The sequence below is a fragment of the Nicotiana tabacum genome, chromosome 17 (assembly GCF_000715075.1).
Source record: "Nicotiana tabacum cultivar K326 chromosome 17, ASM71507v2, whole genome shotgun sequence".
Classification (NCBI taxonomy): Eukaryota; Viridiplantae; Streptophyta; class Magnoliopsida; order Solanales; family Solanaceae; genus Nicotiana; species Nicotiana tabacum.
The window spans coordinates 134,169,438-134,183,390 of record NC_134096.1 but is presented as its reverse complement, the minus strand read 5'-3'; the positions used below and the strand labels follow the sequence as shown (position 1 = coordinate 134,183,390).

The window sequence follows — 13,953 nt, the reverse complement described above, 5'->3', positions numbered from 1 at the left end:
GTTGTAATAAAGTTCTGTAACTTCTGAACTCCTTGGTTTATTTGATCACCTAGATTAATCATAATCCCCATAATCTTAAGTTCAGTCGGGACCCACAATTGTAGACCTCGAGGAGTGCATAACACCTTCTCTTTGAGGTAACTTGAGCCCTTACCCGATCTTTGGTGTCATAGATTAGTCAAACAGAGTTATTTGCAAATAGGTGCCCTAACGCACCTTAAAAGTCATTAGGTGGCGACTCTCCTCTTTTAATACCTCCTTTAAAAGAGTTGTCACACGTCGAAATCCATTTTTCGCGAGAAAAATGGGGGAGCGACATCTGCTCCGTTTATATAGTCCCCAAATTTTCCGAGGGGGACTGATAAAGCTTGTTCGTCGGGTCAGCAAAGCCCCATTTTTGAGTATCGATGAGGACCGGGACTGAGGCTGGCAGGGTTGTTTTGTCCGGGTGAGGACCTCAGATTTGCCGAATTCACGCCATTCCTCTAGAAGTGGAATACATTACGTAAGTAAAACTTTCCCTCAAATGTTGATTTCATGTTCATCTCTCTTTTTCTCATTGGTATTCGTGGTGGTGCAGCTCTCGCCAGAGTCCCAAATGTTGTTCTTCGACTCAAGGAGTGGGTCGAACGTATCATATCACAGATGCCCTACTCCGAGCGCTCATGGCGCAAACTCTCGAAGGGTCGTTGGGAGGCATGTTCCCATGGTAAGATTTTTCCCGAGTAGGTTGTGTTAGGCTTCTTCTCTCAGCACCATGTTCTCATTATTTTTTCTTTACTTCCCTTCTGCAGGTTTTCCTAAGACCGTCGAGCTTTGGCCTTCGGTTGGGGATGAGGACTTACCTACCGGTTCTTCCGCTTTAGGATAGGCCGGGGCCACAACAGTAGAGAGGAAAAGAAAAAGGGCCCCAAGTTCACCAAGCTCGGAGAAAAAGAAAACGAGAAGGAGGCTAGTTCGTAAGCCAAAAGAACCTCCAGCTCCCAAGTGCTTGACTCGGCATCACTCCTCCGGCTCAGAGACGAGCCTGAGGAGGACGACATCTTCATGGCCCATGTGCCATCTGTCCCCGAGGAATGGGTGGCAGCCGAGGGGGAAATGACTAAAGCTCCCCCCCCCCCCCCAAGTTTGCAAGGCTAATGCCGAGGATTCGTGAGATGTCGATCCTGCCCCACCCGGCATTATAGGTATTTCGGGATCGCCTTTGTTCACGGAATCAATGTTTGATGAAGTGCGAACGACGAAGGAACGATCCCATGAGGAGGCCCATGGAGCAGATGATCCCCTCCGAGGCTTTTATGACGGTATAGACTCATCCGTCCTGGAGGATTTTACCGGGTTGGCTGACGTAGAGGTACCAAGGAAAAGTCCACCTTTGGAGGCTGGCAGGTCGAGCTCAAGCCCGAAATTAACCAGCTGGTTCCCTGCTCCGAGCACGGATCCTGGTCGGAAGCGGACCATCATTATCACCCTTCCAGAGGATGCCAGAATCCTTTCTGCCCCCGTAATGTTAGCCAGTTACCTCCGGTGTTTGGTGACCGAAGCATACCAGGCCAAAATGAACGAGGTAGACGCGCCATGCCTATTCAACGTAGCATAACAGGCGCTGAACAGGGTAATTCTTGATAATCCTTGATGACTCTAATATCTCTCCTGATATTTGAACTAATTTTTGACAATTATAACATCTCTTCTTCATATATGCAGGCCTCGGTGCTTCACCATGAAACCTTCCTCCGGAACCGGGATGAGCTGAGCCAACTCGAGGCCGAAGTCAAAGAGCTTGCTGAGAAGAGAGGCATGTATAAGCTTCTCAGCGAGTAACGTGAATGAGAAGTCAAGATCCTCCAAGACGAGTTGGATGCGACTCGGAAGGAACATGCCGACCTATTGGAATAGGTAAAAATCTTTGAATTTAGTGATGATGATCTAGACACGATGTCTAACGGTCAGAATCCATAGGTCCAACAGAAGATCAATCGGATCGACTAGCTCAGGGCTGAGATGGATGAAGTCTAGGCCATGGCCGAGGAGTGGAAAGGCAAGATGGACCGATTGGCTTTGGAAAAGGAGATTGCCCAGGAGCAGCTGGCCTCGGCGGAGGCGCAACTTCGATCGGTAAAGGAGAAGGTTGAGATCTGGTCCCGAGAAATCGAAAACCTCCAGTCTCAACTGGGATCGGACATTGCCACCTGGGATACCCTTGTCAAGGAGCTCGAAGTAGCTAAGTCAGAGGCAGAAACGACTAGGGCCGATGCTGAAGAGATGGTGGCCTAGTACAAAGCCGATGTTGAGGCAGCTCAGAAACGCCTAAAGGCCATAGTCGAATATATGAAGTGGCAGTCCCGAAGGGAGGCTCTCGAGGAGGTTCATCCCGGGGGTTTGATTTATCGGCTGAGCTTGAAAATGTTAAGAGGCTCGAGACCGAGGCCAAGAGGTTGGTGTACCCCAAGGATGAGGAAGATTCTGAGGGTTCAGACAGATCTGAGGACGGGGAAGATTCTGATGGCCCCGGTAATGAGGCGGGCTCCGATGAGGCCTTGTAATTTTTGCTTTCGAACTTTTGCTTTTTGTTGAGGTCGTTTGGCCTTTGTAAAAATTTATGTATATATATAAGGCTTTTTCCCTTCGGCAAATTTCAAGCTTGTTTCCTTTTGCTTTTTTTCTTTATGATTGCAAAGATTTTGGATGCCTTACCACGTAATAATTAGGTCTTATTCGGAGGTTCGAACATTATTCGTTTTCGATCTTATTTTGCTTAAGACTCGTGGGGGCTTGGTATGACCGGAAGCTTTTCCCAAAATGTTTACTTAAAAGTTTTTATAATTTTGCCGAGGGTAGCCTTCGAACTAGTTTAGAAATTTTGAAGGCCTTGTGTTTTGGTTACGGATCTCGGACGTCTCTGAGCTGTTCTAGGACGGCCGTAGCCTTTTAAGTTCGGGTGTTGCCCAATGAGCTTATTACCCCGAGCCATCCGGGCTTGCCTGGGACAATAGTCCCCGAATAGAGATGGCCATAACCTTTGAAGTTCGGGCACTGCCTAATAGGTTTTGTTCCCCCGAGCATCATAGCCCGAGCTGTTCTTAAGGTGTGATCTCTTGAATTCAGATAGAGGTGGACCTTGGGCCCGATGTCCTTAAGGTACATAATACAGTAGTTTTTCAAGAGGAAAAGTTTGTATCTACAAGGTAGAAACTTTCTTTTATTTTCGTGCAACATACAAGACTGCAAATGTGTACAAGTTTCATCTCGGCTTAAGTGGCCTATGTGGGCACGGTTCATTTGACCGTTTGGCCCTTACAACAAATCCTATCCACCAAGCCTAGACTTGTTTGAGCTCGAAGTTTCCTTCCTTGCTAAAATCAATATCCGATGGTGATGGCCCCCAGTGTTCGAGGTCGATTTTAGAGAGGGCTTGGATACTGTTGATGCGAACCTTGACGCCAGTTCATAGTCGGTCTCCAATTCTAAGTTAGCACGATCCACTGTTGCCTCATTAAAAAACTTGCCGGAAAACCCATTTGGGACAAAACCGGTTCGAAGGGAAAAAGAGTGCAACGCGTGCTTTCAGGCCTAATAGTCGCATCGTTCCTTGGTCATTACCTGCAAGTGTCAGCCCAATCCGTAATATATTTAAAGAAAGTCAATGAATGGGGTCGTACCTTAGCAGTAGTATTATTTTATGTGGGATATGTTCCAGTTGTTTGGTAGTCGTTCACCGTTCACCATTTCGAGTTTGTACGATCCTTTGCCGGTGATCTCGATAATTCGATATGGGCCTTCCCTATTCGGTCCCATCTTCCCTTCATTCGGGTTCCGGGTGCTCAGTGTCACCCTTCTTAACACCAAGTCCCCGACACTGAAGTTTCGAAGGTTGGTTCTTCGATTGTAATACCTTTCGATCCATTGCTTTTGGGCGGCCATTCGGACGAGGGCGGCCTCGCGCCTTTCATCTAATATCCAGGTTCGTACTCATGGCCTCATCGTCTGATTCTTCAGTCGCATATCGGACCCGGAGACTCGGTTCTCCTACTTCAACCGGTATAAGAGCTTCAGCACCATAGACCAACGAGAACTGAGTAGACCCGGTACTGGATTTTGAGGTCGTACGATATGCCCATAGGACTTCGGGAAAGATTTTCCTCCATTTTACTTTGGCATCGATCAACCTCTTTTTGAGGTTCTGGAGTATGGTTTTGTTCGTGGACTTTGCTTGCCCGTTTCCACTAGGGTGATAGGGTGTTGATAGGATCCTTTTGATCTTGTGGTCCTCGAAAAACTTGCGCATTTTGCTGCCAATAAACTGCTTCCCATTGTCGCACACGATCTCTGCCGGTATTCCGAATCGGCATATTATGTGGTCTCATATGAAATTAATAACCTCATTCTCCCTTACTTTCTCAAATTCCTAGGCTTTCACCCACTTAGAAAACTAATCAGTCATAAATAAGATAAATTAAGCCTTACCGGCCGCCCAAGGCAGGGGACCAACGATGTTCATCCCCCATTTCATGAATGGCAAGGGCGACAAGACTGAATGCAGCGGATCCCCGAGCTGGTGGATCATCGGAGCATGCCTCTAACACTCGTCGCATTTTCGTACGAACTTCTTTGCGTCTTTTTCCATATCGATCCAGTAATAGCCGGCTCTGATTATCTTCCGAACCAATGAATCGGCACCTGAATGGTTCCCGTAGGTGCCCTCGTGGACTTCCTCAAAACGTACTCGGTGTCTTCCGGACCCAAACATATGGCAAGTGGGCCATCAAATGCTCTTCTGAATAGGGTACCGTCTTCGGACAAGCTGAACCCGGCCGTTTTCGTACGCAAAGCTCTCGATTCTTTAGGATCCGAGGGAAGTTTTCTGGTCTTCAGGTAATCTATGTACTTGTTTCTCCAGTCCCAGGTTAATCTTTTTGATTTTATCTCGGCGTTGCCTTCCTCCACTACCGATTTCATGAGTTGCACGACCGTTCCCGAGTTGAATTCATCGTCGTCGACCGACGATCCCAAGTTAGCAAGAGCATCGACCTCGCTGTTTTGATCCCAAGGTACATGTTGTAAAGTCCATTCCTTGAACCGATGTAGCGTTACATATAGCTTATCCAGGTATCTTTGCATTCGTTCCTCTTTGACTTCGAACGTTCCATTGACTTGATTCATCACGAGGAGAGAATCGTACTTAGCTTCGACCACCTTGGCCCCCAGGCTTTTATCCAGTTCAAGACTTGCAATTATGGCCTCATATTCGGCCTCGTTGTTAGTCAATTTTACAGTTGTAATAGATTGTCTAACTACATTACCCATCGGTGGTTTCAACACGATGCCAAGTCTGAACCCCTTTGCGTTCAAGGCACCGTCCGTAAAGAGGGTCCATATTCCGGAAAAGGTCCTTGAGTTCAATAACAACTCTTTTTCGACCTCAGGAACTGGGGCCAGCGTGAAGTCGGCCACGAAGTCCGCTAAAATCTGTGATTTGATGGCGGTTCGGGGTCTATATTCGATGTCGTACCCGCTGATCTCCATGGTCCATTTGGCCAATCGTCTCGAGAGCTCGGGCTTATGCATTATGTTTCTCAGGGGTAAGTAGTCACAACATATATGGGATGGTATTGTAAATACAACTTTAGCTTCCTAGAGTCACTTAGTAATGCGAGCGCCAATTTTTCTAGGTGAAGATACATAGTTTCGTCCTCGACTAGAGTTCTGCTAAGATAATAAATAGAAAATTGCGTACCTTCCTCTTTTCGGACTAGGACTCCACTTACTGTTACCTCGTATACCGCTAGGTACAGGTACAACTGTTTGTCTGCCTTAGGAATATGAAGGAAATGCGGGCTCGAGAGGTACCGCTTAAGTTCCTCCAGGTCCTTTTGGCACTCAGGGGTCTACGAAAAGTTATTCTTCTTATTTAACAGTGAAAAGAACTGATGGCTCTTATCAGAGGACCTCGAGATGAATCGATCCAAAGTGGTTATGCGCTTGGTTAACCTTTGTACGGACTTGACACTATCCACAAAAGTGATGTCCTCGATGGCCTTGATCTTATTGGGATTAATCTTGATTCCTCGGTTGGACACCATGAACCCAAGGAATTTTCAACACCCGACTCCGAATGCGCATTTCTCCGGGTCCAGTTTCATGTTATACTTCTTCAATGTATGGAAGATTTCCTGTAAATGTTTCAAATGGTCCTCTTCTCGCAGGGACTTAACTAACATATTGTCAATGTAAACCTCCATCAATTTTCCTATTTGTTCTTCGAACATTCGATTTACTAAGAGTTGGTAAGTGGCACCGACATTGTTTAGTCTGAATGGAATTACATTATAGCAGTAGGTACCGTATTTAGTGATGAATGATGTTTTTTCCTGGTCGTCCGGGTCTATCCGAATTTGGTTGTACCCAGAGTAGGCGTCGAGAAAACTGAGGATCTCGTGGCCGGTCGTTGCATCTATCATGCGATCGATGTTTGGCAGGGTGAAAGAGACCTTAGGGAATGCCTTGTTCAATTCTTTATAGTCTACACACATTCTTAATTTATTTCCCTTTTTAGGGACTACTACTACGTTTGCTAACTAATCTGGGTACTTAACCTCCCAGATGGACCCTATTTTAAGGAGTTTAGATACCTCGTCCTTGATGAATGCATGCTTCACTTTGGACTGAGGTCTCCTTTTCTGCTTGACCGGATGAAACTTTGGATCCAGGCTTAGCTTGTGAGTGGTTATCTCTAGCGGGATCCCTATCATATCGAGATGGGACCAAGTAAAATAATTTATGTTATCTATAAAGAATTGACTGAGTTTTTTCTAAGATCGGGACTTAACCCCGTGCCCAGGTGTACCTTACGATCAGGAAGATGTCCGATCAATATGACTTGCTCCAGTTCTTCTACTATTGATTTGGTGGAGTCGGAATCATCGGGGACTATGAAAGACCTGAGAACTCTGTAGTCGTTGTCCTCATCCATCCCCTGCTTCTCTGGTTCCATCGAGGCCGGTATCGGTAATCGCTATTTGGTTTCGTCCTTGGCTATCAGGTTCAGCCCCTTTGATGTCGAAATTGCGGATACCAGGATAACCTCTTTGACTGTAAACATCTCCTTTATGGCTGGTTTCTCTCCGTAAACTATTTTAATTCCTCCAGGCGTTGGGAATTTCAGCACCTGGTGCAGGGTCGAGGGTATTGCCCTCATGTTATAAATTCGTGGTCTCCCGAACAAAGTATTGTACCTCATGCCTCCTTCGATCACGTAGAACTTCGTTTCCTAAATGGTCCTGACAGTGTTCACCAGTAATGTTATCTCCCCTTTAGTGGTCTCGCATGCCATGTTGAATCCGTTTAGAACCCTGACTGTAGACACGATTTGGTCTTGCAAACCAGTTGTTCCATGACCCTCGATCTAATGATATAGGACGAGCTACCTGGATCAATCAACGCACGCTTAACTCGAGATTTATTTATCAGCACAGATATTACCAGTGCATCATTGTGGGGCTGCACGATACCTTCAACGTCCTCGTTGTTGAAAGACAAGGTCTATTCGGGTACGTAATCTCGAGTCCATTTTTCTCTCGTGATGGATACTTTGGTGCGCTTTAACATCGGCACTTGGGGGACATCAACCCCACCGATGATCATATTAATGATGTGCTAAGGTTCCTCCTGCTCGGTCTGTTTATTAGAATTTCTATTCCTGAAATAATTTTTGGCTCGATCGCTCAGGAACTCCCGGAGATGTCCGTTGTTGAATAACCGGGCTCCCTTAATTGTCAGCAATCCTCTGTTCTGTGGACGTGTGTGCCATGATACTTGCATATTAAGTTGGGATCCCTTTGGGCTTGATCGTACAGTAGAGTTCGAGGCCATTTGGTGTCTCTGATGCCTCCGATGGCAGATACGATAGCAATAGCATCGACATTGAAGTTGTACTCTGATAACCTCGGCGCTTCCTTAGGCCCGTTGGGCCTGTAAAAAAAGTTTTTGCTCATGAGTCCCCGATTATTTTGACTCCAATCGTTTCTCTTTTCATTTCTCACAGGTTTTCGTCCAGATCCGTTACCCCTACAATCACCATTGTATGGCTGATATCGATCCCTACTTGACCTTGATTCACGATCAATGACTCTTTTGGGTTTGTCACTAGCTCGGACAGGATAAACAGACCCGAAAGGGGCCCCAAGCTGACCATCTCCGACTCTAATTTTTGACTGATATTGGTTATGCATATCGGCCCAAGTTATGACCGGATATTCTACCAAATTTTGCTTAAAATGTTGCGAAGCTAATGAGCTTCGAGTATTGAGTCCTTGGGTGAAGGCCTGAACGGCCTAATCGTCTGCCACCGACGGCAGGTCCATCCGTTCTATTTGAAATCTTGACACGAACTCCCCGAGAATCTCGTTATCTCTTTGCTTTTACCTTGAAATGGTCTGAATTCCTGGTCTCGACCTTGATGGCTCCAACGTGCACTTTTACAAAAGCATCTTCAAGCATGCCAAATGAGTCAATACAATTGGGGGGTAAGTTGTGCTATCATATCATGGCTCCTTTAATAAGGTCTCCCCGAACTTTTTCAACAAGACAGATTCGATCTCACCATCTTCTAGGTTGTTCCCTTTGATGGCACACGTGTATGAGGTCACATATTTATTTGGGTCAGTTGTCTCGTTGTACTTAGGAATTTCAAGAAGGCGGAACTTTTTAGGGATCGACTTTGAGGTTGCGCTCGGAGGGGAAAGGTTTCTGAACAAACATTTTGGTGTCTAGGCCTTTCAATATCGGTGGCACTCCGGGGATTTGGTCAACCCTGGAATTTTAAGTCTCCACCTTCTTATCGTTGGCTTCGATTGTCCTTTCTCCCGTTTCCACCCTCTTTTTCAATTCCTCGATCATCTTTATTATCTCGGGGTTGGTCTCGGACTCAGCTTCATTTGGCCTATCTGCGGCTGGTTTATTTCTGCGAGTGTTTTTCCGGGATGATTCAGGATTAACTCTACTGGGAGCGCAGCTTTGGTTCTGTAGTTGAGCTATCGCTGCCTGCTGAGCCTGCATTATTTCGAAGATCACCCGTAAGTTGATCCTATCTCCTTCACAGTCACGAGCATTTTGGGCTACTGACCAGACTCCCCCGCGGACATTGTTCTCAGGATCGGTGGGTAAATTCGTGTTGATGGCCACATGTGAGCTGGCGTTGATCGGCGGAGGGCACCTCGTTACCGGGCGCTATATTGTTGTTCTCGCCATGGTGGCTAGAGTCAGCATCCGTGTTTAGAGGGGCAGTTGGGAGTTCGACATTTTAAACATAGACCTAAAATCAAAGACACTTCAAAGAACAAGTGTGAATTAGGGTGTGTTATGGAAATTTGTATCAAATTGCCACTATTATCCTTAGCCCCATGGTGGGCGCCAAACTCTTTACCCTCAAAATTGGATAACAATTAAATTTGTAAATGGTTTTAAGGATACGCGGATTAATTTGATACAAAACGATAAATTGGATTAAAATGAACAAATAGAAATACAATAAATCCAAACCACGCGGGGATGATGTCTTCAGCCTTAATGAACTATTTGCCCTAGATCCGGGCTCACAATGGTCAATATTGATGAATAAAAGAAAAGCTTAGAATAATAGTGAAAATAATAGTATATTGCTTTGGAATGCGTGTTACAACTTGGTTAATGAATTATCAGACCCCCTTTATTTAGCAGGGGAATCCTACTTTTAAGTATAACTCTATAAAAGATAAAAAAAATCTTCTGTTTAATTGATTGCTGGTTCTACATCGATACGTGCCAAGATCCACGCCGTGATATCCGGCCGGTCACGGATATTATGGCCTCCTGTTGGCCGCGCTTGATTACCCGGCGACGCTCTCCTAAGTCCTTCAGGTTTTAGGTCGATCTTGAATCATGACCCCGATATTATCGAGGGTCGATGGTCGGCCCCCGTACTCTGACTCGAAGAAATCCTTGCTTCGATTCCGATCTTTCGCAATCATATCTCGAGCTCGTTTTACCCTGTTGGAGGCCAGAGTGTATCATGAGCCCGGTTTTTACCCGTACACAGTTAGTTTATTATTAACCGCTGATTTAAGATTTGAATGGCCCTAAGCATGAAGAAACAAAGACAAAATTGTTAAAACTTCCAATTTGATACACTTTCTTTTCTTTTCTGTTTTCAATTTATACTCGGAAAGACACTTTCCTTGAATGGCTAAGTTCATATTACTTTGACTTATGAAATGGTATTCTTTGCCTTATTCGCGATGTTGTTAGGTAAGCCTCTGAATTAGAAGAAGATCCACTTGTTGCTGTATACTATATGTTACTATTACAACTAGCTCATTTAATTATTTTCTTCTTTCTTTTGGCCTTTTCAATGTTTTGAACGGAAGATCTGCTTACGTCCCCTTAGCTTCATCTAACTGTAATTGTATATATATATATATATATTTAATTCTGTTTTCCCTTCAATTTGCTCATCTTCTCTTCTTTTTTCCGCTGCAATTTCTTCAAAAAACTCGTCACCTACGTAACAGCTTTTTGCATCCAAGTGAAACTTTAGGCAAATTAACTGAACTTATATCCTCCTTTATCTCAAAAGTTTTGTCACTGTATGATTCTTTAAGGAAAATTTGGATACGGTACATTTGACATGTACTTTATTATTTGAACATATATAATTTAAACATTATATTCTGAAATTAAACATAATTAGTACTAGAAGGAATTTTTTCTCGAAAATTTTAAAAAGAATTTTATTTATAATTCTAATCAGAAGCTAACACATTGATGCTTGAAAGGTCTAATTAAGCGATGGGATAATACTTACAAGACATGAGGAGAAATTATGTCAAATTACATAGGCAGAAAATCCTATTAAAAAGCATTACTTAAATAAATATTTCTATATTTGATTGATTTTGAATTCCTTAATTTAGAATAAAGGGCCTCGCATTGCCCGTTAAGAATAGGTAAGCGGTTCTCTATCTTTGCTTCTATTATATATTCTAACTCATTGTATCACAATATTCTATTTTGCGAGATTAGAAAATTACGAGAAAAATTTATTCGCACAGGGTGTTTACACCCCGGTTGAGTTAAGTTAACCATAAATAAACTCATTAAGGTCTATTAAGCTCCTATTTTAATAAATAAAGAAATATAAAAAGAAGTAAGCTCATATATAATAACGGAACATTTGAAGGTTTTAGGTTGCAATGCATTTGTCTTTCTTCTCCTTCTGCACGGTATTTTACGAAAAAACTCAACCGAGAGTGTAAGGGGGAGATAATTTTTTAGGTATTATTTAGTTTGTTATTTTGTGCTGAAAATTTTCCCTAAGCTTCAGTTCAGTAGTAACCCCACTTAGGCTTTTATTGTCTTCACACAAAAAAAAAAAAAAAGCCGTTAAAACATAATTTTAAAATTTCTTTTCAAGATTAAATTTGATAATTTTTTCATGATTAGTAACAGTGTAATTATGCAAAGCCGAGTGCATTTTCTGAAGTTTTTTCATATGAGTTTATTCTTTTTGAATATACATGTCCGATGTTTTCACAAACTAAGCCACTTTTCTTTTGTGTGGTAATAGCATATCAAAATAGAAGGCCACACATATTCATCATTAGTAGAAAACAGTACTGTCGATGTACTTGACGTCTCCGTTTAGATGATAACATGGAATAGCAAGATGTTAGGTATTTTTATATTAATAACTAACTAAGGTTATGTAAAAAATATATGGTACTTAACTATGATTAAGTACTAACAATTAAAGTTAAATAAAGTGACATGTATCATTTATTTATTTGTGGGGTGTAAATATTCGGTACGGATAAATTTTTACCCGAAAATCATCATCTTAACTAAGAATTGTATGCCTAGATACTAATGTTTATTTAGCTAAGGATTCTCTTCAACTAGTTTTAATTATTCTTCTAGACACAAAACAAAAGACAAAATTGAAAATTCAAAAAAGTCTAGTCAAGTAACGCGTAAAATTGAGACATTTAATGTGAACACTTTCTTAAATTAGTTTTCTAACAGTCATCAACTCGGAGAAAGTAGCCGCTGTTGAATTTCAACATATTTAGACTGCTCCTTTATATATAGTCTGACCAATAATGGTGGATCTTGCCCAGAACCATTATCTCCAAAATACAAATCCTCAATTTTCCTCTCTTTCTTCCTTAAATCTTTCAACAGAAATGGACAAGAACGAATTTATCTCTCTTAGAGATCGTCCATTCCCTTGTAGATTTCGTTATATACCAGAAGATAACATTCAACAAACATCAATTACTGCCAAAAATCATCAACCAAACCATAAAATTGATGAGATAGAAAGAGTTGGCAATAATGAAAGAAAACATTTCAGCCATCGACATAACTTGTTAATGTACTCGTTACGAGCATCAGATTGTGTTCATTGCTATTTTTGCGAGACAATTATTTCAGGCATGGCATATGGTTGCAAACGTTGTAGATACTTTCTACACGAATCCTGTTCTGAATTCCCACAACTTATTGAACATTTAGCTCACCCTGGCCATCAATTAACCCTCAAGTACACTCCCACATTTGATAGTGGCTATATTTGCAAAGCTTGTCACGTTGGTGACAATCCAGCTTTGTTATTTAACTTCCATTACTCTTGTAATCTCTGTGATTTTGCTATTCATATGGGGTGTGCTTCTATGCCTTGTAAAGTTTTTCACAAGGAAACTGGGCTATCCCTTTTCTACTCAAATCCTTTGAAAAATGAAGCTGGACCACTCCTTTGTGATATTTGCAACCACTCAATAAACAAGACCAATTCTTGGGTATATTATGACCATAGTCATAATTTCATAACCCATTTTGGTTGTGCTGCTGATTCTATATATGGAAAAGGAAAAGATGATAAATCTTATATTATGGGTGTGAAAACTGGATTGACAAATCTTGACGGAGATGACACTTCTATAGTTCACTATCAAAAATATGATGAAGGAAAAAAAGATGAGCGATTTTTTCACAGACATGGTTTGCATTTATTGGACCGTTCACAGGACAATATAGTGAAGAATCATAAATGTGGAATATGTGGATTAGATCTAAGTACAGACAAGAAAAAAGGATGTTCTACTTGTGATTATATAATTCACGAGAGATGTTCTCAATTGCCTGAGAAAATTCAACATCCATTTCATCCACATACACTTACACTTGTTCCAAAAAAAGATGGAGTTGAAGTTCAGTGCAATGGATGTCGTCAATCTAGTGGTTGTCATACCAATTACACAGTTCTTTACCAATGCAAGATTTGTGATTTTCAACTTCATCCATCTTGTGCAGCTTGTCCAAGGAGATTGAAAAAGCTTGATTTGACTTTATGCTATTCATTTCCTTATAAGAATGAGGTCTCAAAATTGTTTTGCAGCTATTGCTCCAAAGTTATTAACAAGGATCAGTGGCTCTACTATGGAAGAAATAAGGACGAGAAGAGACACATTACTTGTCAACTTGCTGTTGGTGTTTCAAATTGCTATGTCACATTACGTGATTTAGAGGTCGAATAATCAAAATAAAATATCTCTCCTACATAATGATTATGGTCTAAAATTCGAGTGGATAACAAGTCGGTCATAATCCATATTCCTGGTAATTCGGACAGATCGACCCTTAAATGCTTCATTGTTTTATTTATGAATAAATTAGAATGAATTGATATGTACTTAGGAAAATTATTTTTCTGCTGCGGAAGAGACTATATGTTTTGTTTTCCTAGAATCAGGTCCTCTTTCTTTGTAAATTTCTAATAGTACTCTCCAAAATAGAAGCTTCCACTGTAATCTAAATTCGTGTGTTATATTTTCTTTTATTGATTTATAATCTTGTCTATATTCATTGTTTTGCTTTGACTTCTTGCTTTCTCAACTGTTCTTTTTAACACGGAATACA

At 42.0% G+C, this 13,953-nt stretch overlaps 1 protein-coding gene across 1 annotated transcript; it reads left to right on the top strand.

Moving 5' to 3' along the window:
* The first annotated feature begins 12,119 nt into the window (after positions 1 to 12,119).
* LOC107811313 (uncharacterized) lies at positions 12,120 to 13,893 on the top strand. The gene has a single exon (XM_016636213.2). It carries the CDS (start codon positions 12,135 to 12,137, stop codon positions 13,569 to 13,571), a length of 1,437 nt encoding a protein of 478 aa, XP_016491699.1. The 5' UTR covers positions 12,120 to 12,134; the 3' UTR covers positions 13,572 to 13,893.
* Positions 13,894 to 13,953: the final 60 nt, after the last annotated feature.

Bases quoted from the DNA above. Each gene is read 5' to 3' on its own strand.
- LOC107811313 (XM_016636213.2), top strand. From the start codon at position 12,135: ATGGTGGATCTTGCCCAGAACCATTATCTCCAAAATACAAATCCTCAA.